General features: G+C 36.9%; 1 protein-coding gene and 1 pseudogene across 1 annotated transcript; one reads left to right on the forward strand and one right to left on the reverse strand.

Moving 5' to 3' along the window:
- The first annotated feature begins 1459 nt into the window (after positions 1–1459).
- Positions 1460–6233, forward strand: LOC145006714 (uncharacterized; annotated as a pseudogene).
- Positions 6234–13208: 6975 nt separating this feature from the next.
- LOC145004544 (receptor-like serine/threonine-protein kinase SD1-8) lies at positions 13209–27754 on the reverse strand. Its single transcript, XM_078963479.1, has 7 exons — positions 26405–27754; positions 17113–17283; positions 15183–15376; positions 14371–14581; positions 14030–14267; positions 13759–13909; positions 13209–13654 (listed from the first exon to the last, which is right to left on the reverse strand). The coding sequence occupies exons 1-7, from the start codon at positions 27687–27689 to the stop codon at positions 13346–13348; spliced, it is 2559 nt and encodes an 852-aa protein (XP_078819605.1). The 5' UTR covers positions 27690–27754; the 3' UTR covers positions 13209–13345.
- Between the last annotated feature and the right edge of the window lie 207 nt (positions 27755–27961).

A 27961-nucleotide genomic window follows, 5' to 3' on the forward strand; every position in this document is an offset into this window, starting at 1 on the left:
TGCAAGGTTTTTAGTTATTCAAGTATTTTAGTTATCAAGTAATCAAACACCCCCCTTTTTATTTTAATTGTAGTTAGTTAGTTTAATTTCACTAGTTCTATTAAATTGCATTGGTGATTGAATACAACCATTTCCCCGAGGATCGATACCCCTTTTTACCATTATATTACGTTTAGTTAGCAATCAAAGGGTGTAATTTTCTTGGTGGGCTTGACATCGCGACCAAGTTTTGGCGCCGTTGCCGGGGAAGTTGGTTTTTGTTATTTGATTGTTTATGCCTAGGTCTACAAGAACCGGTGAACTACTCTACAATCCGGAAATTGAAAGAGAAGCAAAAAGGTTGAAAAAGTTAGCCAAACAAGCAAAGCAACAACAACTAGTTCAAGCTTCTTCCTCTTCTCCACTAATCAACATAGAAGATCAAGTTCATACTTCAAGTGATACCGACACCGAACCAAGTTCTCCAATTGTTGGTCATTCCTTTGAAGACATTCCATTTGAAAACCACATAGCCATGAATCACACTCCACCTCATAATCCCAACCCAAACCCAATCAACCAAGATGCCAATACCCCACCCCATCAACCAAGACAACAACCACAAGAACCTCTCATTGATATGCCACCTTGGAATCAAGCCCCTCCTCAAAACCAACCCAATTATCAACCACAACCACAATTACAAAACCAACACCTCCACCAAAACAACCAACCTCAAAACAATGCTTTTCAAGTTCAACAAGTACATTACCCAAATCAACCTAATTACCAACCCCCTCCAATGTACCAAAACCCAATGTACCCACAACAACAACCTCCTTACAACCAATACCCTAACTACCAACCTTATCCACCACCAATCTACAATCACCAACAATACCCATATCCACCTCACCAACAACCACCCAATTACTTGCAACAATACCCCAATCTACCTAATCCACCCAATCCTCCTCAAGAGTTGACACTTAGACAAATGATGGAAACGGATGTTACTCATACACCTCTTGCAATTGTTTATCCCGCAAACCGCCGAGGGATTGAATTGAAGTCAAGTTTCATCCATCAACTTACCAAGTTCCATGGGTTGGATAGAGAAGATCCTCAAAAGCATTTGAAGTCCTTTCATATGATATGTGTTAGCATGTTGCCCGACAATGTGACATTGGATGATTTCAAGTTAACCGCATTCCCGCTCACCTTGGAAGACAAAGCTAGAGAGTGGTTATTCAACTTACCACCGGGATCTATTCACACATGGGAAGAGTTACTCAAGGCCTTCAATAGCAAATTCTATCCCACCTCCCGGATATCAAGCCAACGAAGTGACATTTTGGGGATTCATCAAGGGGAAAATGAAACATTTCATGATTTTTGGGAGCGCTTCAACAATTTGTGTACAAGTTGTCCTCAACACAATATACCCGAACAACTACTTCTTCAACAATTTTATGAGGGTATGAATGAAAAAGATCGGAGGATGATTGATGCTTCAAGTGGTGGTGACATCTTCAACAAAACCTTTTTGGTACCATTTCTCAAAATCAAAGGAATTTTTGGTACCATTTCTCAAAATCAAAGGAATTTTGGGACTCGAAATGACATGAAGAGAAATTCTACACAAGTGGTTGGTGAAGTTAGCAACACTCAACATTTGGAATCAAAGCTCTTGGATTTGACTAATGTGTTAAGTCAAATGGTGGTGGGAAGTGGTCAACAATTGATGGTATGTGGTATTTGTGCAATGACAGGTCATTATACGGATAAGTGTCCCACACTTGGAAGTGAACCGGAAGATGTGAATGCAATGGGCGGGTATCAAAGTCAATCAAGACCAATGGGATTTCAAAATAATTTCAACCCCAATTGGAGGAATACCCAAAACAACCCTTATCCACCAAAGCAAAATCCACCAAATCTTTTGATGAGACCCCAACATCCACAATACCAATCCCAAAAACCTCCATATCCACAAAATTCTTATAACCCTCCACATTACCAACACCCTCCACAACAAGGTCAATCAAGTGGTAACCATCAAATGAGCCTTCAAGAACTTGTTACTTCTCTTGCTCAAAGTCAAACTCAATTTCAACAAGAAACCAAGAATACTTTCTCCAACATTCAAGCACAAATTGGAGACTTGGCAACCGCTCTCAACAAGATAGAACAAAGGGGAAAACTTCCATCTCAAACCGAGAAGAACCCCAATGTGAATGCTATTACCTTACGAAGTGGGAAAACACTTGGAGAAAGTCAACCTAAAAGAGTTTCAAGAGAAGAAGAAGATGAAGTGATCATAGTGGACCCTCCAAAAGTTGTGATTCCTCCAAAAGAACCGGTTGTGCCAAATATTGATCAACCCGACCCTTCCAACAAATCCATCAAACCATTGGTCATACCACCACCTTTTCCATCCCGTTTGGCTTCCTCAAAAAAACAAGAAGAAGAGCAAGCGTTTCTCGAGACTTTCCGCAAGGTTCAACTCAACATTTCACTCTTGGATGCCATTAAGCAAATCCCACGTTACGCCAAATTTCTTAAGGATTTGTGCACCAACAAGAGAAAATTCAAGACAACTGAGAAGATTCAAGTAAATGCAAATGTATCCGCGGTCATCCAAAAGAAGCTTCCACCCAAATGCAAAGACCCGGGGATGTTTTCTATACCTTGTACCATTGGTGATTTACATGTTGAAAGTGCCATGCTAGATCTTGGAGCCTCAATCAACGTCATGCCATACTCGGTTTTTCAATCTCTCAATGTTGGACCTTTGGAAGAAACCGGAGTCATTATTCAATTAGCGGACAAGTCAAGTGTATTTCCAAGAGGCATGTTGGAGGATGTACTCGTTCAAGTTAATCAACTAGTATTTCCCGCGGATTTCTATGTCATTGATCTTGAAGAAAAGACTCCTTCCAAGTCATCTATGATTCTCCTTGGAAGACCCTTCATGAATACCGCTCACACGATTATTGATGTCCACAATGGAAAGATCACCATGGAGTTTGATGGAGAGACCATTCACTTCAACATCTTCGACGCAATGAGATATCCTAGTAATATATCTCCATTGTATCGAGTTGATGTGATTGAGCCAATCACCCAACAATTATTCGAGTTGTCAAATGGGGATCTTTTGAAGATGGTGCTTAACATGAGTCTTGAAGGTGAAAGTTTGAAGAATACCTTGGATATGTATATATTGGATTCCGAAGTCGAAAATATTGTGAAGGCTTTAGAAATTACTAATTCCATAAAGAAGGATGTTTCTCAAGTTGCATTATCTCATTCTCCAATCAAGATGCCACCTTCCATAATCCAACCACCCACACTTGAGTTGAAAGCTTTACCTATCCATTTGAAATATGCTTATCTAGGTCAAGATGAGACTTTACCGGTGATTATCTCTTCTCAATTGAAAGACTTTGAAGAAAACCAATTGATTGAAGTCTTGAAAGAGCATAAAGAAGCCATGGGATGGACCATAGCGGACATCAAAGGGATAAGTCCTAATGTATGCACTCACAAAATACTCATGGAAGATGATTGCAAGCCTAGGAGAGAAGCTCAACGACGATTAAACCCTCCCATGATGGAAGTTGTCAAGAAGGAGATAATCAAACTACTTGATGCAGATATGATTTATCCAATTTCCGACTCCAAATGGGTTAGTCCGGTGCAAGTGGTTCCCAAGAAAACGGGAATCACGGTTGTGGAGAATAACAAAGGTGTAATGGTACCAACTCGAGTTCAAAATGGATGGAGGGTGTGCATTGATTATAGAAAGTTGAATTCAAGCACGCGGAAAGATCACTTCCCTCTTCCTTTCATAGATCAAATGCTCGAGCGATTGGCGGGGAAATCGCATTATTGTTGCCTTGATGGATACTCGGGTTTTCACCAAATACCCGTTGCCCCCGAAGATCAAGATAAAACAACTTTTACATGCCCCTTTGGAACATTTGCTTACAAGCGGATGCCATTTGGATTATGCAATGCTCCCGCCACATTCCAAAGATGCATGGTGAGTATCTTCTCCGAGTATGTTGAAAGTATAATCGAAGTGTTTATGGATGATTTCACCGTGTATGGGAATTCGTTTGATGAATGTTTGGGTAACCTTAAGAAGATTTTGAAAAGGTGCATAGAGAAAAAGTTGGTGTTAAACTTTGAGAAATGTCACTTCATGGTTAATCAAGGAATCATTTTGGGACACATCGTCTCCAAAAAGGGCATTGAAGTTGATAAAGCCAAAATTGACGTCATCCAAACCCTACCTTACCCAACATGTGTTAGAGAAGTGAGATCTTTCTTGGGTCATGCGGGATTCTATAGAAGATTTATCAAAGATTTCTCCAAGATTACGCGACCAATGTGCCTTCTCCTTCAAAAAGATATCGACTTTGACTTCAATGTTGCATGCCAAGAAGCCTTTGACAAACTTAAAGACTTGCTCACTTCCGCACCAATAATCCAACCTCCAAATTGGGAGCTTCCATTTGAAATAATGTGTGACGCAAGCAATTTTGCTATTGGAGCGGTCTTAGGTCAAAAAGAGGGCAAAGCATCACATGTCATCTACTATGCTTAAAACATTGGATAATGCTCAAGCCAACTATTCCACCACTGAGAAGGAACTTCTAGCCATTGTATTCGCCTTGGAGAAATTCCGGCAATACCTTCTTGGGACAAAAGTAATTGTATATTCCGACCATGCCGCATTAAAGTATCTCATGACCAAGAAAGATGCCAAACCACGGTTGATTCGTTGGATTCTTCTTTTACAAGAATTCGACCTTGAGATAAAGGATAAAAGTGGTGCCGAAAACTTAGTTGCGGATCACTTAAGTCAGTTGAATGTTGGCGATTCTTCTTCTCCTATCCTTGATGAATTCCCGGATGAGCACCTCTTCCATATCTCAAATTCCATTCCATGGTATGCGGATATTGTCAATTACTTGGTTACTAAAGAAATTCCTCACGTCTTTACCAAGCATCAAAAGGACAAGTTGAAGAGTGATTCCAAATACTACGTATGGGACGACCCTTATCTTTGGAAGCATTGTCCGGATCAACTAATACGGAGGTGTGTTCATCAAAATGAGGTCGAGTCAATTTTGAAATTTTGCCATGAATATGCATGCGGGGGACATTTTGGTCAAAACAAAACCATGCGAAAGGTGCTTGAATGCGGACTCTATTGGCCAACAATGTCAAGAGATACCTATCTATTTTGCAAGAGTTGTGATAGATGTCAAAGAACGGGTACCATATCCATGAGGCATGAGATGATTCAAAGTTCTATCCTTATTTGCGAAATCTTTGATGTGTGGGGAATCGACTTCATGGGTCCCTTCCCCGTTTCGTTTGGTTATACTTATATCCTCTTGGCAGTTGATTACGTTTCAAAGTGGGTTGAAGCAAAGGCTACACGGCATGATGATTCAAAAACTGTTATTGACTTCTTGAAGTCAAACATTTTCGCAAGATATGGTGTTCCGAGAGCCTTGGTGAGTGATAGGGGCACTCATTTTTGCAATAAAATGATGGAAGCAATGACAAAGAGATATGGTGTCACACACCGGATATCAACCGCTTATCATCCACAAACAAATGGCCAAGCCGAAGTGTCAAACAGAGAAGTCAAACAAATTCTTGAAAAGACCGTCAACACTACCCGAAAAGATTGGAGCTTAAAGTTAGAAGATGCTTTATGGGCGTATCGGACCGCCTACAAAACTCCAATTGGTATGTCTCCATTCCGCCTTGTCTATGGAAAATCTTGTCATTTACCAGTGGAATTGGAACACAAGGCATATTGGGCGGTTAAAAAGTGCAATTTCAATCTAGAAGAAAGTGGAAAGCACCGAAAAATGCAACTTCAAGAACTTGAGGAGTTGAGAAACGAGTCTTACGAAAACGCAAGCATCTACAAAGATAAGACGAAAGCGTTTCATGAAAAGCACATCACTCGAAAACACTTTATTCCAGGTCAAAAAGTTCTTCTTTATCATTCACGCTTAAAACTATTCCCGGGAAAGTTGCGATCTCGATGGCACGGACCTTTTATTGTCATAAAAGTGTTTGATCATGGTGCGGTTGAAATCAAGAGTATGGAAACAAATCAAATATTCAAGGTGAATGGGCACTGCTTGAAACCATTTTATGAAGGCTTTGATACGGGAGAATTCGATAACATAACATTGGAAGTACCAAATTACGAAAGTTGATGGAAGCGGGACTATGTCTTGGCAAAGACGTTAAATAAATGCAATGTAAATAAATAATGTCCGTTTGAAGTTTTGGGTGTTTCTACATTTGAAAATTTCCAAAATTTTGACTTTCGCGCGGGTGCCCGTGCAGACTTTGCGCGACCGATCCCAACCGCGCAGGTCCCGAGTTCTAAATTACACCAACATGGGGTGTTTTCTGATTGTTACGCGCGGGTGCCCGCGCAAATGTTGCGCGCCCAGCCCCCAGCCGCGCAGACTCCGAACTCCAAATTGCACAAACATGGGGTACAATCTGATTGTTGCGCGCGGCTGATACCCACCCGCGCAGGACGTTTGCGCGGCCAAGACTAACTCATTTTATTTAATGCGCGGCCACCATATTTGCCCTAAATTGCAACAACTTACCCGGATACCCGCCCCATACCCACCATTTGACCCGGATTCGACCCATTTATCACCCAACCTTATAACCCCTTTAACCCGTCAGCAACGAGTATCACCCGCCACCGCCTCCTTCTCCGACGTGCATCGCAGTCACTGCTTTCCACGCAACCGGTCGGCGCTACCAACCGAACACCACCAAAAAGCCGCCGCCGCCGCAGCCTCCACCCAGTTTTTTTTCTCACACGCTGCCGCCTCCTTCTCCGACCGGACGAAGGCGTCCCCGTCGGTTGCGCTCGTTTTTCATCGCCGGAAAAGCGACGCTTCGTCGGCGCTCCACCACCATTACCTTTCCAACCAAGTCCGCCTAAACCCCATCCCTTTTACCTCCAAAACCATCGCCGGCCGCCACCCTTCCCATCCTCGCCGGAAAACCAAAAAAAACGTAGATCCCGACACAAACTTCCATCCAATTCCAAAAATTCTTGGGGCAACCTGTACCAAACACTCCACCGCACACCGATCTACTCTTAATTTGGGAAAATCTTATCGCCGGAAAATCAAGCTCCACCACCGGCCACCGTCCGCCGCCGCCGCCGGCCGCCACCACAAATTTTCCCCAAAAAAATTTCAAAATTTTTGTTTCTCACCGGAGATTCAAAAGACTTAATTTGTGGGCTTCAAATTCAAGCTTGGGGTGCGGATTTTTGCGTATTCCTTTCGGACTTCAACACACAAAGTTGGTAATCCCTTTTAATTTATTGCATTCAATTTCTAATTTTACTAAACTTATGCTATGCATTAGGTTAAATAAAATTAGTCTTAGCTTGCCTTGAATTGATAGAATTGAATTGCATTGTGCCAAATTGCCAATTTGGAATATTACCCGGTTTTAATTATTTGATTTGATTGGATTGGTGTGAGGCGAGTGTGAGGGATAATCTTGTTCAAGTTTTTGTCTTTGCTAGATTCATTCACAGGTACAATGGCAAGGTATAAGACCATTCACGCATCTCATGGTTCTTCGCGTGAACCTCAATCCTCGGGGCCATCCAAGAAAATGTCCACCGACCATGTTGATCGTGATGGGAACCTTACCCTCACGAGTGCCCAAAGCCGCGAGTTCAAATCCAACCTCCAAAAGCGTGCAATCCGCGCCACAAAATTTTACCACCAAGATTCTATGGCTCAACTCGGCCTTGACAACCATTTGCGACAATTATTTTTCCACATTGGTTGGCACCGGTTTCTTGATCTTTCTGCAAGAACCTACAAGAAGCCCACAATCGAATTCCTCTCCACGTATGCTCGCAATGACACAGCGAGAGTACTCACTTTCAAACTCCAGGGTCGGCAGCACCGACTCAAGTACAAAAAACTCAACAAGATCATGGGCACATATGACATCTACAACTCCGACATCTACAGCCACCAATGGACTCAATTCAAAAGCTTGCCCAACGTAGAATTTTGGACCCAAATCACGAGCTTGCCCAAGTTCAATCCCAGTCGCCAAAAAGACCCGTTCATCATGCATCCTTGCTGGAGAATTGCCCACCGGATCCTATCCGCATCTATCTTTGCTCGTCACGAGCCGGGACAAATCAACACCGTTGAGCTGTATTTTCTCTATTGCATGTCGCGCCACCATTGGTCTTTGCCCGATTTCGCCACCTTCTTTTTAGACAAATGTGATAGCCTAAGGACGAAGACCACTGGTGACATTTGTATTGGAGGTCTCATTACCCTCATTGGTTTGGGTATGGGCCTTCAATTTCCAGCATCTGAATATGTACCAGTGGATGATCCACCTCTTTACCTTCTCGATTGCATTACTCTCATGCGGATGGAATTAATTCTACCTCATCCTAATCTTCTTGGACATTTCTCTTGGCTAAACCATGTCAAGGACCCAGTTTACATCTTACCCAATCCAAGTCTCTCCATCTTCACCACCAATGACCCCGAAACATGGTTTTTGCCTCAAGACTTGCCAGATGATGATGATGCAGCTGCGAATGATGACATGCACGTGGATCCTGACAATGCTGATAGCCCATTCGAAGCTGAAGACCATTATGATCTTCCAATCCGTCAGCTACCTCCACCTCATCCAGCTCAAGCTTCCGGATCACACTTTCAGCCCTCGCGAGAACACTTCCAGCCACAGTATGACTACCACTCACACCAGCAACCCAATGAGCCCGACCCTGCACACGAATTTCCTCTCGATATTTACAGCCAGCTTGCTTCCTTGCGCCTTCAAGGCAATAGAAACACCGTAGCCATCCACCGCATAGAGGAACAACAAGCACGCACCCACACTTACATGGAGGACCTATGGTATCATTTTCGGCCCAAGGACGGTTATCCTCCTCGTGGGCCTCCTCCATCTTGATCCCGGTATGATCCTTCCTTACTCTCATCCTAAGCATTGAGGACAATGCTTAATTTTAAGCTTGGGGTGAGGTAATCTAATCTTTTATTTTTATTGCATTTAGGTTGTATATAGTTGCATTTAGAGTTAGTCATTTAGGGCATTCATAAAAATTGCATAAAATAAAAAAAATTCAAAAATATTGCATATTTTCTTTCTTTCTTTTCTAATTTTCATACTTTTTAGATGCATTCTAGTTTAAGTTCATGCATTTTTGTTCTCTCTTGTCTTCTCATCCCTACAGGTACCATAGCGCCGAGTCATAAGTATTGAATCATAGATTGGTCCTGGGTCTTGATATGGAATTCCTTGTATTTGATGAATGGGACACGTTTTGAGCCTTACAGACCACTTTGAGACCGCTTGTGTGGGGGTCAGATGCAGGTAGCTTGATTGGGTCTAGGTGCGGAGGGATGTGGTTGGTCATGCCAATGTGTGCGAGCAAAGACTAGCCCGGTAAGGTATTTTGAAGACATTGAAGATATTGAAGACTCGCATCTTGGTTTTGGAGGGAGTACCCCTTAGTACTCCCGAGTCTCGTCCGAGCCTTGTTTAGTTAGATTCTCACCGCCTTTTTAGGATAGGTTATCATTTTTCTAGGGGTCTATAATAGATAGTTAGATAGATTTTGTTTATCACACCTTGCATTGAGGTGCTTGATGAACTTTGAAGTGGGTCCCCCAATTCACATCTTTTGGGACCAAGTCTTTTCGGTAACACCCATTTTTGAGTCATTCCCTACCCTTTTTAGTTGATCTTGGCACATTGTCGATGATCATTAGGTTTTCATATTAGCCTCCATCTATCACTCAATTTTCACTATTGGAGTCCTATGTTACTTGGTGAAATTCCTTAGACCTTTCAAGAAGCAACACAAAGAATGAAGAAATTTGGAAAAAGTGAAGAAAATAAGAGCCTATTAAAGATGATTCAAGAAAAGCAACAAAAACAAAGAAACAAAAATGAAGAAAAAGAGCAACACAAGAAGAAGAACAAGATTCCAAGTTCAAGACTTATGTTATATATCTAGTTTATTAAAAAAAAAAAAAAAAAAAAAAAAACTAGATGACAAGCAGCGAATGTGACTGAAGACCCAATAACAGAAGTTCAAGATTGAAGATTTAGGTTGTTAGGTTTAGATTTAGGTTAAGTATAATTTTTATTATTTTATTTTAGTTTTGATATTTGGTGAGAAAAGGCCCCGACGATGAGACGGTAGACTGTAAAGGACAGTACAAGGGAGAAGCCTCTGAAACCGGATGTTTGCCCGGAGGCCGTGCTACAAAACCCTATTTCGTTATTATACACTTTGGCCTGACAAATGTAGGAATCATAGTGTGTGAAGAGGCGCCTTTCCTTCGTGCACTATGGTCTACATTGGTGATTTAAAGTGCCCCCACTGGGCGCATCTCTGTTTCCTTTGTCTTGCACACCGTGACCGCATCCAGCCGTGATCTATTCGCCCATCAAGTGGTTGAGAATGTGGTTTATGGCTCTAAAGCGGGGAACATTTTGAAGATGCGTAGGGTCCATTGAAGGACTAATTCTGACCATGTTGACTGATGTTGACCAAGTTCTATGGTATCTTTCTTTTTCCTTTTTAGATAGTTCATCCCGAGCTCATTTTTAGTCTTGTTCTAACTTGGGGACAAGTTAGGTTTAAGCTTGGGGTGATTTGATAGCTTATTTTATTTCCTTATTTTTATTAGTTTATTTTAGTTTTTTAGATCTTTTTATCATTAATGCATTGTATTTTATTTTATTTTCTTTAGTTTGGATCGTACCGGGTGCTTGTTATGTTGCATAAGATATTTTGTAGGTTTTTCGGTGCTTGTTGCGGTTGCGGGTTGATCGGAGACGGGCTTAGTGGGCTCCCGAGGCATTATTGGGCTTGGCGGAATCAAAGAGGATGAATTGGGCCTTGAAAGATATTGGCTTGGATTATTTGGGCTTGTGAAGATGGATCATAAAATTCAAATTTTGGGCTTGGAGCATCCATTTGGTGGCTAAATGATGATTGGTGCATTTCAAATTACAGGGAAAAGGAGGGGGGGACCAAAGGAATCTTTGGTAGTGGAAGGGTGTAGTGGCTTGGTGGACCAATAGCATTACAGCAACATTTGCGCGGGTGGAATTTCCGTCCCGCGGGTACCCGCGCAACTGCCCAGTTTGGGCATTTTGGTCATTTGGCTTGCCTTAACCCTTGGGGATCAGATCTGGAGGCTCATTCACGTTTTTTCCACCATTAGAGACCTGCAAGAGGCGATTTTGGGAGCAAAAGTTCATTTCCTTTCATCTTTCCAAATCTTAGGTAGTTTCTTTATGCAATTAGATTATTGTTCTTGTTTCTTTGTTGCCATGAGTGGCTAATACTCTTATTTGGTTAATTTTGGCTGAAAACCAATGAATGTTTGTGGGTTTTGAAGGATTTATGTTGATTATTAATTTATTCCATGTTTATGATTCTAGTTTGCAATTCCTATGCTTATTTGATACTTTGATCATGAGCTTAGTATTTGATTGAGCAATAGTTGATTTATTTCATTGATTTTGCATTGGATCATTGAATTTATCTAGAACAAAGGCTTTATGATGGTAGAAATCATCTCTAGCTTGTGAATCATATCTCCTTTATGGATGTGTAAGCATTTGACATCCTCTAGGAATTGGGGATTCCTTCATTCTTAAAGCTAATTGATTTCTTGGGATTAATTGCTTCAATTGACCCTTGATCTTAATTAAGAAGGTGTGTTGTGGGCTTCCCCAACCTCCATACTATCTATGAGGAATCTTGGCATATCATGCTTCATGATTGCTATAACCAATTTGGGATGAAAGATAAGCTTTGTATTAGATCCTAATGATAAACACACAAATGTTCATTGTGTTGAATTGCCTTAGTTAACCAATTATTCACAACCTTTGAGCATCTCATCAACTTGCTTAATTGCAAGGTTTTTAGTTATTCAAGTATTTTAGTTATCAAGTAATCAAACACCCCCCTTTTTATTTTAATTGTAGTTAGTTAGTTTAATTTCACTAGTTCTATTAAATTGCATTGGTGATTGAATACAACCATTTCCCCGAGGATCGATACCCCTTTTTACCATTATATTACGTTTAGTTAGCAATCAAAGGGTGTATTCTTGTGTCAAATTGATTACTTAATTGGGTTGAAACTTGATTATAGCTTTACTTGTTTAATTTCTATATTATGTATTTTAACCGGTTGAAATTTTTTACTTAAATCCGTTCTTTTTGTGTGGAGTTAATGGATCGTTTTTAATTAAAATGGTCAAACCGGAGAAGAAGAAAAATACTAAAAATACAAATGCATGTACATACGATGTAATCTGATGATGAGATATAAACTCTTGTTTATTGAAAAAGGATCATATAAATAGCAAATCCTCCCCAATGAACAATCACTCAAGGTCAAAACTCAAAAGGCAAAGTACTTTCTTTGGGGTTGTATGTCGAAGAGAGTTTGAAAGTGTCAAAGTAAACATTTTTGGTTGTAGAGTTGGTTTAGACGAGTTCTCAAGACATGCAAATTTAGATCAAATGAACGTCTGGACTTAGTTGTATCGTACGCATGCCCGTTGTGAATTGCAAACTGAAACATGAGCATACCTTTTTGTTTCATGCTAGTTGCAAAAAAGTTGTGTAATAAAGTGGGTATTTGGTCCGGTAATGCGTATCAAGTTCCTATGAATCAACAATATTTTTTTGACATGATGCAATCTTCTTAGTTGAAGGCTAACATCAAAAATAATGGTTGGATGTTGTCATTCTTACTATCCTTTGAATCGATGGATGATTTTGTATTCTTAACTATATATAACATAATCTTTAAGGAGGACTGGATGAAGAATGAGGCTTTATTCGAAAATTATGCTCTTTTTTTTTCTGTTCTTGAAGAGTTTGAAGAAAAGAAAGAAGTTGAAGATATAGATATAATTGGATATAAAAAACATGACAACGATAATCTTGAAAAAAATAATAATAACTATTAGCATAAACACAACTTTCAGATTTGAACAAATTCTAAATTTGACATACTTAGAGTTTTAACGATTGACAGATAAACTTTTTGGTTATAATAATCTAGCTGTCATGTGTTTGTATAATTCAGACTAAAGGAGAAATTGACAAGAAGAAATGAAGATAATGAAAACATTCTAATAAGATGATACATGATGAAATTTTGATCCTAAAATAAATTAAGGATCGAAGAAGAAGGGAAAATATGATGGATAATTGATACTAGATGACAACTATCTTATTTTCGCTATCTACCATCTAGTATCGATATTGTGATTCCATTTATGGTCTTGGAATCGTCATCTTTGCTCGAATACTCAATTTCTTTGTTAATTTTTCTAATAAAAAATCCAGGATGTTTTGGCTGTGGCATTCGTACATTTTCACTACTCAATAACAACACCACATTTGCCATATCAGGCCTATCTTCCGATTGTTCTTGAACACATAATAATCCAATTTGTATGCACCTCAATACTTCATTTTCTGAAAATTTGGCTCTAATAGATTCGTCTAGTAGTTCTAAAGCATTGTCTTCGTTCCATATCTTCCATGCCTAAAAATACGCATTGTTTTTGTTACAAACACAATACTTTAACAAGACATGTACCCATTAAAATTCACCTTTTAAGTTCTCAATTGGTCACTAATAGTACTTACTTGTCCAAGAAGGTTAAGTTGGCTAGTTGTGTTGGATGAACCTCTATTTCTTTTACCGCTCACTATCTCCAGAATTAAAACCCCGAAACTAAAAACATCAGATTTTGTGGAGAAATGGCCATCCATCGCATATTCAGGTGACATATAACCACTACAAGAAATTTGTTAATAATAATATTAATAATAATAATAATTGAAACTATCTAAAAACCATATTATATCATTTGTCTCATAAATATTTATATTTTTCACATGGTACAATGATACTTACTACGTTCCAACCACTATTTTTGTTTCTGCTTCTGTTTGATCTCTCCCAAAAATTCTTGCAATACCAAAATCTGATATCTTTGGGTTCATGTCCTTATCAAGCAAAATATTACTCGCTTTCATATCTCGATGAATGATTTTAAATCTTGAATCTTGGTGAAGATAAAGAAGCCCTCGTGCAATCCCACGTATAATATCGAGTCGCATTTTCCAATTGAGTTTCACATTTTTCTCTTTGTCTATGATGATTACCAAAGAACACAATTAGATTTTGTCATGTAAAAACATGAGTATAAAAAGTTAAAAAAAAAAAAAAAAGACGCAATACCGTTAAAAACTTACCAAAAAGAAACATATCAAGACTTTTGTTTTCCATGAACTCATAAATCAACAACTTCTCTTCAACCTCAATGCAGCAACCTAATACACGAACAAGGTTTCGATGTTGGAGTTTTGCGATTAATCGGACCTCGTTTTTAAGTTCCTCTATACCTTGCTCACAAATTCTTGAGAGCCTTTTTACAGCTACAACTTCGCCTTCTGTTAATGTACCCTACATCACGAACATTTTTTTTCACTTTTCTTTATGGTTCTATGTTGTATCATCTGGTATTAATATTAATTATAACTAGGAGTGTTCAAACATGATATTAAAAATTCCGAAGATCCATATTTCATACACTAGATATAGATATCCAAATTTTCAGATATGAATTTAATTATTAAATTAGATATCTAAAGATTTAAATAAAAATATTGGATAGTGGAAATTTTAACCTAGAAATGTACACTATTTTATATTTAACACAATATAATCACATATTAGTTCTATACTTCCATCCATACAGCATTTGGACAGCATTACATCTTTATTGCATAATCTTGCCAACGATTTGAACCTCTATCCATTTTAAGCGTATAAAGAAAATTAACCACTAAAAACATGTCTTCAATTGTTTGGTCTCGATACTCAAATAATTACAAAATAAAAGATGCTAATATTATAGCATAAACGAATTGGAATTAAAATATGTATATTTCAGATTTTTTAGATAGTCAGTGTATCTAAAATTTCGGAAAATTATCATTCGATTTAAAATGTTTAGATTTTTTGATCAGATTTTGGATCAGATACTTTTGAACAAGTAATTTACCTTGTAAACACACCCGAATCCACCTTGACCAAGTTTATTTGTATCCGAGAAGTTGTTTGTTGCCATAGCCAGTGTCCTAAAATCGAACAATGGTAATTCAAGTTCATCCATGGTCGTTTCATTGTAATAATCTCTTCTACTTTGTACAACTACCCCTTTATTTACAACGAAATCTTCGGTTCTTTCTTGCGGACCTAATTTAGATCATAACAAAATATATCAAGAACATATGAATTACAAACAGATACTATTTTGATTTTAAAAATGAAAACTCGTTTTGTTTAAAATCAAAACATATATCGAAATGGTTTTAGTCTTGTAGCTGAAATTTTCTCTAATATTAGAAAATGTTTATGGGTTAATGTGGTTATCAGTTACTTCATCGGTTAATCACTTATTAAAACCAAAATGGACATTGGACGGATCTTATATCATAAATATACCATCTTTTAATAAATTTATAAAACAACTAGTTGTAATATCATTTCCAACCAACTTTTATTTTTCCCTAAAAAAAAAAGATAAGTAATGTTTCATTTTTTACCACAAAAGTGTTTTCCATTCTTATAACCTTTTTATTAATTAAATTTTAATATATATATATATATATATATATATATATATATATATATATATATATATATTCTATCTTTTTTCCATTACAATAATATTATAAAATATGTTATCATAAATTATAATAAAATAAATTGTTCGTATATAATGAATTTGAATTATTTATAAATTTATTAAAAAATATATATATTTATAATACACTTTTAAATAAATATTACGTATATTTATTAAAATATTACACATTATTGAAAGAACTAATACATGTTACACACATTTATAAACTATATTACAATGTTTTAAATTTCTAATATGTATTTAATATATTTTATTATTTTAATGCATAAATATCAAACTTTATAATTATTATTAATTAATGTAATTTAATATATAACATGATACTTTAAATATTAATATTACATTTAAATTATAACTAATAGATAAAAATAAATTAGATATATATAAAAATGGATTAAAATCGACAAATAAAACTTCAAATCTATTTTTGAAAAATAAATAGTGTTAATCCATATTTGGAGGAATGATATTTGTTTTATTCGAGCACGAGTTCAGCTCGATTATAGGCTAACTTTAAAAGCTTGACATCGATTTATGGATGATTTAACATGTTCTAGTTTAGACACAAATCGTTTGTCAGGCTAGCGTAGATAAGCCTAAGTTCGGCTTAGGCACAACTCATTAAGAAGTCTGTACAATATTTAGCAATAACTTAATATATAAATTATTTGGTAATTAATATTTATCAATAGTTTAATATAAAACATTAAAAAAAAGTTATATTATATAAAAATACATAAGCTAGTTTAGGCTCATGAGTAGAGCCGTACACAAAAACCGGTTTCACTATTCAAAACCGGATCCAATTCGAAACTAGATTGGGTCAAAACCGGTTTTGACCAAACCGATCGGATCGGATTCAAAACCGGATTTTCAATCGGATCCTAATCCTACATTTCAAATCGGATTTGATACCGATCGTAAACCGGATTTGCTAAAAACCGGATCCAAATCTGCTCCAAAATCCGCTTATAACCCACTAAAATCGGTTTAACCCGATTAGAATCGGATTCGGATTGTGATTGGATCCGGATCGGATTTTGACCGGATCCAGATCGAATTTTGACTGGATCGGATTCTTGATGACGGAAGCGAAACCGGATCGAATCGGATTCGGGTTTTGTGGATCTCTACTCGTGAGCCTAATCGAGCTCGCATAACGAATCTCAGGATCTAACTTTAATAAAAAAAAACCTGGAAATATAATTAAACTCGTAGTCAAAATTTTAATGAGTTAGTCCCGATTAGTCTAAGAGTAGCTCAAGGAGTTGGTCCTACTTACCAGTTCTATTAAATGATTTTTTCAGATTTCTTGTTTTCTTCCTCTTCAAGTAGACGAGAATAAGTAGAAATGTGAGCACCACACAAGTACTGATGGTGATGCCGACAATCTTACCAACGTGGTTGCCATTGTTGGAACCCTTTTTTAAACTTCCGGCTCCTACTGATTGATCTGCAATAAAGAACTCATAGTTATTAATGTCTATAATTGCAAAATAAAGCATAACTACTACTTTAATACATGATATAAGTTCCTAAAGTGTAATTTGACATGTCTCCCAAGATAACCAAGTGTAGTGCTCGTATATCTCCCTACTAGGTGTAAGATTCATACATTATATGATTTTATTTAAAAACAAAATTAAATATGAAATTTTAACAATTTGAGAAGTTTGAATTTATAAAAAAAAATGAGAAAAATTTTAAATTATAAAAATTAATGAGACTTTAATATATTGAATACACTACATTTATAAACTCTTTCTAATAAATACATTACATATATATTACCTTACATATTAAATATGAAATTTTAATTTAATAAAATGAAAAATAAAATAAAATGACAAGTGAAAAATAGAAAATTCAAAAATTCTAGAAAATGTAATGTATCCAAATGAAGGAGAAGACGATATTTGACAAAAAAAATTGATTTATTATGGAGGATACTAATAAAAGAGTAGTTATTTTATCATGCGACATAATATTAGACATCCTAACACTTGTCAATCTATTAATTCTTCGTTTTAAATTTATTAGACCTCCTAATTAATTAGATGCTATTTGTCAATTTATTTATTTTTCTTTTTAAATTTTAAATTTTAAATTTTATATTATTGTTTTCACTAATTCACAGATAAAAGTTGTCTGATATATATATTGAAACTTAATTTCATATATTTATTTGAATCAATGATTATAATTTTACATAACTAATAAAACTATCTCTTAATTAATAACTTATTTAAAAATTATGTAAATTATCTGATTAATAATTTTTGAATTTTTTAATATGAAAGTTTAGTTAATCTTGTGATCGTGGTTCCTACAGGATTGATGAATTAAAGTTTTTATTTATTTGTTGTCTAAAAACATGAATATTTATAAAACACATAGTTTGTCCGCTTATATATATATATATATATATATATATATATATATATATATATATATATATATATATATATATATATATATATATATATATATATATATATATATATATATATATATATATATATATATATATATATAAAAGACCACATTCATTTTAAAATTTTATTAAAACTCAAAAGTTTTTTTAATTTATGTGTACTTAGTTTCAAAAGTACTTAAAATATGATCCATCGTTGATTAGTAATGACCACTAATTTTTATTTTTTTTATTTTCTACACTGTGTAACTTATTTTAGTAGTATATAGATAACTTTAGCTCACAACAAACATTTATATATTTACCTTTAGGTAAATGAGTATTTTAGGATGTGAATAACAGTATAGAGAAACAAAAAGATTTGAGAATATGAAGCTCTACTTTGGATATTTTCAAATTCAAATTAATTGGTTATTTTTTACATTGTAAACTTATTTATAAGTTTAATATTAGTATCAATAAACATTAAATGTATTTATAGTGTTTCTTTTTGTGTAAAATTGTGATTATATATATATATATATATATATATATATATATATATATATATATATATATATATATATATATATATATATATATATATATATATATATATATGGAAAAGTGAATATACCCTTAAGGGTATATAAGCTTAGGTACCCAAACACACCATAATACGTCGTTTTCTTTGATATTCATTATAATGTTATTAAACTTCAACCCCTAACTTGATTTACTTTCAAAGTTTTCGAAATTTCATTATTACATTCCTCTTACATCAAATATTTTTGCTGACCACCTACTAGGCTACATATATTGTAGTTGAAAATGAAAATTATATAAGAGAAAGATAAATATGTAATTTATGAAAATCATTGAAGTAAATCAAGTTAGAAGTTAAATTATAAGAATAGTGGACAATTAGAATGTATTATATGACACAAAACAACGTTTTATGGTGAATTTGGGTACCTAAGTTTATATACCCTTAAGGGTATATTCACTTTTCCCATATATATATATATATATATATATATATATATATATATATAATAACATGTCGTTGATATTGATTATATTACTATAGTTTGGGAATTTTCAACTTCCAAGTAATTGATTATTTTTTTTCATTGTAAGCTTATTTATTATATTTAATATTAGTAGCAGTATACATTACATGCACTTATGGTGTTTTCTTTTATTTAAATTGTCGATTGTCTATATATAATACATTTATATGTTATTAAGTATTTTGTTGATGTATGTTATATTACTATTAGATAAACTTGGTCTTTATAAGATAACGAGTACAAGGATATATATACAAAACATATTTTCACTCTACACCCTCAACATATATATATATATATATATATATATATATATATATATATATATATATATATATATATATATATATATATATATATATATATATATATATATATATATATATATATATATATACGTCTAATATTCCCCCTCAAGCTAAGGTCGAGTAGCGACCTGTAGCTTGTCACGTAAGAATAGAAATCGCTGTGAGGATAGGGGTTTTGTAAATATATCTGCAATTTGATCATCTGTGGATATATGCTGAACTGTTAGTTGTCGTCGGGCAACCTTCTCTCGCACAAAGTGAAAATCAACTTCAACATGTTTAGTACGTGCATGGAAGACAGGATTCGCGGTTAGGTACGTGGCTCCTAGATTGTCACACCATAAAATTGGAGCAGAAGGAGTAGAGACACGAAGTTCACGTAAGAGTGCTTGAAGCCATGTAAGTTCTGCAACCGTATCAGCAAGAGCTTTGTATTCAGACTCTGTGGATGACCGCGAGACAGTCTTTTGTTTTCGTGCGCACCATGAAACAAGATTAGAGCCAAGGTAGATAGCGTATCCCCTGGTGGATCGGCGGTCATCCGGGCAACCAGCCCAGTCCGCATCAGAAAAAGCATTCAACGGAGTGTAAGTTGAATCTGTGTATGCATGTAAAAGTGTAGCCGACTCTTTCTTAATCAGAAGACCATAGGAAACAGTACCTTGCAAGTATCTTAGAATTCATTTCATAACGGACCAATGATTTTGAGTGGGAGAATGCATGAACTGACAGACTTTGTTAACTGCAAACATAATGTCTAGACGAGATAAAGTGACATATTGAAGAGCTCCAACGATCTGGAGATATTGTACCGGATTATCAAACTGTGGACTATCGCCAAGTGAGAGGTTTGATGTAGTGGTAAGAGGCGTTGAAACTGGATTTGCATGCGAAAGACCAGCACGTTCCAATATGTCAAGAATGTATTTCTTTTGAGAAAAAAGCAGATCAGGTCCTTGTTTAACAATTTCAATGCCCAAAAAATAGGATAAAAAGCCCATATCTTGAAGTGAAAAAGTCTGGCTAAGAGTCTGAATAACACGCTCAATGTCAGCAGGGCTATTTCCCGTTAATATAATGTCGTCCACATAAACAAGCATGTAAAGAAGAATGCCTCTGGAAGAGTAAATAAACATGGATGGGTCTGTTTTGGAGGCTTGAAATCCGAGAGTATAAAGTGTCGTAGAAAGCCGATGAAACCACGCTCGTGGAGCCTGTTTTAAGCCATATAGAGACTTACGGAGAAGGCACACATGATCAGGTCTGGCAGAATCAACAAATCCTTCAGGTTGTCGAAGATAAACGGTTTCATGGAGATCTCCATGCAAAAATGCATTTTGAATATCAAGCTGTCGCAAGGGCCATTTTTGTGTGCCCGCCAAGGATAAAATGACCCGAATGGTGGTGGCTTTAACGACCGGGCTAAAAGTTTCCTGATAATCGATACCGTGTTGTTGGCGAAACCCCTTGGCAACTAAGCGTGCTTTGTATCGTGACACTGCCCCTGTTTGGTCCCGTTTGAGTTTATACACCCATTTACAGTCAATAATATTTGAGTTTGGTGGCCGTAGTACCAATGTCCAAGTACCATTTCGTAGAAGTGCCGAGTATTCATCTAGCATGGCTTTTTGCCATTTTGGGTCCTTGTGTCCAGCTTTGAATGTGGCAGGTTCTGTTTCAGGTGTGCTGATATGTCTATGAAAGGAACGTTTAACTGGTTTGGGATTAGGGCGAAGGTTTGAGGGACGAGGATGAGGCATATCAGATTGTGTAGTTGGTGTGGGTATGGTAGACCGAGAATGGGTGTTGCGAGCATAAGTATAAATAAGGGGTGGCAGAGGTGGTGATGGTGGTGGGGGTGGGGGTGGGGGTGGGGGTGTCGGATGTTGCGTTAATGATGGTTGATGTTGTTGTGAAGGTGGATTCGTTGACTGCTGGTCAGGTGATGGTGGCGTTCCATGTGCAATTTCAGGGTCTGGTGATGACGATGGATGTTGTGGTAAGGGAGGTGTGTTTAAGTAGTTCAAGTCAGGTGGGATGTTAGGGTAGGATGAGACATACGGATTGGCTGATGTAGGTGCAGGTGGGTTTGGAGAGGAAATGGTATGGTATGGAAAGGAATCTTCATGGAAATGCACATGTCGAGCAATGTATATTCGCTCAGATTGGGGATCAAAACACCGGTAACCATGATGAGATGTGCTATAGCCGAGGAAAACACACGGCATGGATCGGAAGTCCATTTTATGTTTGTTGTATGGACGAAGATGTGCGTAACAACGACAACCAAAAACCCGTAAAAAGGAGTAATCGGGGGTGTGTTTGAAGACATGTTCAAAAGGTGAGATATTGGAGTTTGCTCGAGATGGCATGCGGTTAATAAGATAAACAGCTGTATCAAACGCAAAGTGCCAAAAACGACATGGAACATGAGATTGGGCAAGTAACGTGAGACCGGTTTCGACAACATGACGATGTCGGCGCTCAACGATACCATTTTGCTCACTTGTGTGTGGACATGAGAGTCTATGAGTGATGCCGAGTGTTGAGAAGAACTTGGAAAGGTTGCGAAATTCACCGCCCCAATCTGTTTGAACAAACTTTATTTTAGATTGGAATTGTCTTTCAACAGTAATCATGAATGCCTTAAAGGTGTCACACACATCAGCTTTGGTTGCTAATGGAAATATCCACATAAAGCGAGAAAAATGATCAACACATAACATGAAATAACGGTGCCCATCAAAAGAGGTAACAGGAGCAGGGCCCCAAACATCACAAAACAATAAATCCAAAAAGTTTGAACTTTTATAAGTGGAAGATGACAAATGAAGTTTTGATGACTTCCCAATGGAACAAGAATCACAATTAAAAGAACTAAAATTATCTAGTAAAGGTAAACGGTATTTGGATAACATTGACTTCAACAACTGAGAGTGAGGATGTCCCAAGCGTTGATGCTAAGTGATGGAAGAGGCACAAGTAGTAGAGAAAGCAACTTTTGGAATTGGTTGTATCCGCGGAAGCTCGAATGAATAACGACCGCCTTTACTTGGACCCGTGAGGAGGGTGGTGTGAGTTATCTCGTCCTTCACAGCAAAAAAGGAGGTGTGAAATTCAAAATAGACGTTATTGTCTTGACAAAAATTTTGAACAGAGAGCAGATTTTGTTTAATTTTGGGAACATGAAGGATGTTTGTAAGCGAGAAAGATTTTGTGGGAGCATAAAGTTTAGAGGAACCAATGTGGAGGATGGGCAAACCTGTACCATTGCCAACGTGAATGTTGTCATTGCCATAATAAGTGTCATAATTTTCAAATGTAGAAATATCAGGGGTAACATGATGAATCGAACCAGTGTCAGGTAGCCAAGAACCTGTTTGTGAGCGGAAGTCTGCAAAATTCGCAGAGGGCTGTGTTTTTGGTCGCATAGTTGAGGGGTCACGGTTTGGGCATTCAGACGGAACGTGACCTATGCCACACCGATTACATGTACCATAAACTGTATTTTGGTTGGAAGCCCAACTGAATTGAGATCGGTTTCCCCTTCCTTGTTGTCGGTTTCCTCTCCCACGACCAGATCTGTTATTGAAAAGGCGATCCCGATTGTTTCCCGAGCGTTATGTGTAGTGAGCTTGTGGCGAGGATATGTTTGTCAGTGGCTGAAGTTGGAAACCCAACTGTTGAGCAAGTTGCTGAACAACATGAAGAGTTTCAGTGGGGAGAGATGACCCGGTTGTGCTAGATTTATGAGAGGGAACAGCAGTCATAAAGGCTTGGGCAGGCGAGACTTCGGTGGGCATTTTTTTGATCATGAAATCATGATCTACCAAGAGGCCATGGAGTTCTGAGAAGGCAGTGGGGAATTTTCGTGCTAGGAGCGTGGATTTAAGGCCATTGTATTCATCCCTAAGTCCTGAAATAACCAGCATAACAAGGTCTTTTTCCTTGATGGGTTCACCAATGTTTGCTAAGGCATCAGAATATTCTTGTGCACGAGTCAAGTAGGCAGAAGAGGATTCATCACCCATCATTGTTATCTTTAAAAGTTGTGTTTTTAAAGTGTATTCACGTGAAGAAGTATGGGGTGCATAAGCTCGTTCAAGGGACAGCCAAAGTTCACGAGATGAATTACCTTGAACATGTTGAAAAGATGCTTCAGAGATAGTAGACAAAATCAGCATCCGTACGTGGGCATCATTGTGAACCCATGCTGCGTTTTCTGGATTGGGTTGAGATGATGACACCTGTTGGCCATCTTTACCAGATGAAGTGGTGGTGACTGTAATTGCTGGAGGACATTCGATGGAACCATCAACATAACCGTACAAATCGTTTGTGATTAGGAAGGGTTGGATCATTGTTTTCCAATACCCGTAATTTGTTGGTGATAAGGTGAATCCGAACTTGTGTGAATTGTGAGAGGTTTTCTCAGATGAAGAGAAAGGAGTAATAGGAGCCATGTATTAATCAAAGAGAAGAGAAGGGTGAGTGTATCAATTGTTGACACACAGGAGAGATGAGGCAGGGAAGAGGCAACCGTAGGGTAGATTAGGGTTAGGCTCTAATACCAAGATAAACTTGGTAATTGAATATTGTAATTGCTTTATAAGATAACGAGTACAAGGATATATATATATATATATATACAAAACATATTTTCACTCTACAACCTCAATATATATATATATATATATATATATATATATATATATATATATATATATATATACACACGTCTAATACTGTTGCAAATAGTAGAAAGATATTGAAACTATAGATACAACTGACTTCAAAAATATGATTATGATATGTTGTTAAAATTTCATGACTTTATTATTGATGCATATTATTTATTATGATGATTGTTTATACTTAAACTTACATTTAAATTAAATCCAAAATCTGAAGGTTCATATTTGATTTGTAATTTTTTTTTTCCATGAACTTGGGAGTATTTAGCTAGTTGGGAATAAGAAATGACCAAAAGAAATTTGCTAGGAGGCCATTGAAAGATTAGCTTTGAGAGCATATTCTCATTAATTTCAACTATAGTTACTTAATTAGTATGAGTTTTGAGGGTGCACATAGTCATACTTAATTACTATCATTTAACCATTTCAATTATCGGTTTTAGGTTTTAAAATTTACATTTGTAGTAGTGTGTTTTTATGATGAAATGGTGTTTTTATATTTAGTTTTATTTATTTACTTTTAAGTTTGTAAATGTTTTAATAGTTTTTCAAAATAAAATTATGTGGGTTGAAATAAGGGTGGTAATCCTTGACCCAACCCGCAACCTGACACTATCCAACACGAAAATAAACGGGTTTGGGTTGAGATTTTTGACCACCAACCCGTTTATTTCATGGGTTGGGTTGGGTTACTTGTTTGGTTCGCGGGTCAACCCGCCAATCCGATTATATATATATATATATATATATATATATATATATATATATATATATATATTATCTTTAAAAAATATATTTAATTATTTATCTGTTTTGAATATTTGATTATTGTTTAATCGTTTTTCGAATTCTAAAACTGCAAAACATCTTCGAGTCGTATTAGTGTGTCCTATCATCTAAGAATCCTCTAATCAAAAAGAAATTCAGTCTTTAGTCTCCAAATTCATGACTCCATATCTCCCATCTCCATCGATTGAGACATCGAGTCATCGACTGTCGCAGTGTCGCATGCACACCACTCGTCTTCTCGTCCTCCGGGTGTTGCACACCACTCATCGTTGTCACTCCTATTTATGACTCGATGCTGAATATTTAAGACTTTATGACTTCAATTTATTTGCATTTTTTAATTTCATTTTAAAATGTGTAGCTTATTAAATGGGTTATTCGGGTTGGGTTCGATCCACTGACCCACGAACCCACAAACTCATATACTTATACAGGTTATATGAGTTTGGTTGGGTTGATGTTTTCAATCCGCCAACTCGTGGCCCGCCAACCCACCAACCCGAACGCAAACCAATTGTCAGGCTTAGGTTGAAAAAGTTGAGAAAGATGGATTACTTGTGTTGTGGGTTTGGATGGAAGGAAGTGAGAGGATAAAGAAAAGATAATGGGGAACCTAAGTGGAAAATGGATTGGGAAGGATGAGGGATATGCACTCCCTCCATCCTAAAGGTGGTCGGAATGGCTCTGAAAGAAGCCACCGGGTGGTGGTACCTGTGACACCTCAACGGAGATTGCATTGAGCAAAATTTGGTTCAACTATGAGAAAGGATACCGGGTCACATAAACCGTTAATATGTCCATCTCTCTACTTTTCTCATGTTTTTGTTTCATGTTCTTTATGCACAAATGTGTATCTTGAATCAGGACCGTTCCAAACATATCTTGAACCCGGGGCAAGAGAAAAAAATGGGCTCTAAAAAAACACAAATGTCATCAAGGTTTTATAACAATTTCTATAAAAAAATTTAGATATCGCCCACCCTCTGGGACGGACCTGCCTTTAATAGGTTGAGTAGGTGAAGAAAAATGTTATTTTCATATGTTGTAGGTTGGAAAAGATTGAAGATGTATTTTCATATGCTCGTAGTTTAGTAGAAAAGGCTTATAGGTATGTCTTTGTCTATGTGTGTGAGAGAGATAGAGACTAAGAGAGGCATATATACCCCAAACACGGATAACGTTATTATTAAAACCCAAACCCCGGAACAGTTTAGCATATTGCGGTTCAATCGGTTCGGTTTTCCGGTTTTAAATCTCACCCGGCATCCAACAAAACAAAACTATCTTAGGAACATACCTAAATCAGATGCTGCAGCTCTAACGTAAAGATCTTGCCCTCCATATTCAGAATCGACATAGTGCCTCATATCCATAAGATCTCCAACCCAAATCACACAACCCGACCCGCCTTCAGTGATATTCATACTAGCATACGCAGCACAGGAACAATTCTTCTTGCAAATTGCACCACACTCGCTCAAATTAATCGTCTGATCTACAAACGCGTTTGAACTCTCCGGCAATTTCATGTTCTTCAATAGCAGAAACCCATCCGACCCACAGTCCATTACGGAGCTCCGAACACACCCGTCCTTTCCATCTCGTAGATCCCATGCTTGTTTGTTCTTGGGCCGGAATCCGGTCATACAATTGCAGAACGGTGCAGTTGATGTATCACAAACGCCGAACGGACCACATTCACCAAATTGATCGCAGAAATCACCGGGGAAATACCAGAAGGTATTCCAGGTTTTTGTTGTTTCGGCCCAAACCAATCTTTGACTAATACCAGAAGAATTTACAACGAATCGCGAATAAATAGAACTATCCAGCATTTCAAAAGAATAAGTAATCTCATCGGAATTATCCTGTAATTCAAACTTCATTATATTCAACCCCACCATCTGCGGTGTGCCGCTAAACCTTAACCCATTCCACGGCCCAGTCCGCCAAGTTATGGTTTCGTCGTTCATCGTTACAAGCTCCGGGAACCCAGTGATATCCAGTTTAAAAGAATAATCACCGGTGGATGGAACGATATTCGTCTTCCACGACCGCAAAAACCGATGAATTCCAGACTTCCTGTCCCACCCGAGTTTCATCTCCGGTAATAGAGTATCAGTCGGATAATCAAAGCTTTGCCAAATATAATTCTCCGGATTCTCATCGTTTTCCGGACGAAGCACAAAGTTACCGGTGTCCAAAAGCTGCCCCACCGTCTTCACCACCTGTGTAGGTTGATTTGTCGACCAGACCACAGTTCCGGTTTGATTTACAAGCACCATGTTGCCGTTGCTGGCGATGGTTAGGTTCCCGGACGATGAAGTAATGGGATTGTCTCTATTAGCTACCCAAACGTATGTTTTCTGCTGAATTTGCTTGTACCAAATGCCTATATACAAATTATTGTTGCCTGGATCGAAGAACCCCAACTCGAAAACTTCACCATTACTGACTAGAGTTTGTTTGATGGTGAGGGGTTGTGTGGGTGTTATGGTGTCAATAGCTTGAGAAAGAAAAGGGTAGAAGAAGAGTGAGAATACGAACATGAAGGTGCTGCCATGGCTATGGAGGGTTTTCATTCTAACTTTCAGTTACAATCACGAATCACCAACATAATTTTTTATTCTATTTTTATTTTTATACTTGTTAGTTTGGGTATTAGAAATTTTATGTTATTCTTATCTTTAAAAAATTCGTGGTTCTAATTCGTGGAAATGGTGGAACATGTCTTTCAAATATTAATAGGGTGTATACTTTTCAATTCTTCAAGTCATATTATTTGACTTTTAAAGAAAATGATAGATGCCTGTTGACCTAGATGTTACGGAAATTCCATGGTAAATTCGTTATT

Source organism: Lactuca saligna, chromosome 7 (assembly GCF_052625555.1).
Source record: "Lactuca saligna cultivar CGN05327 chromosome 7, ASM5262555v1, whole genome shotgun sequence".
Classification (NCBI taxonomy): domain Eukaryota; kingdom Viridiplantae; phylum Streptophyta; class Magnoliopsida; order Asterales; family Asteraceae; genus Lactuca; species Lactuca saligna.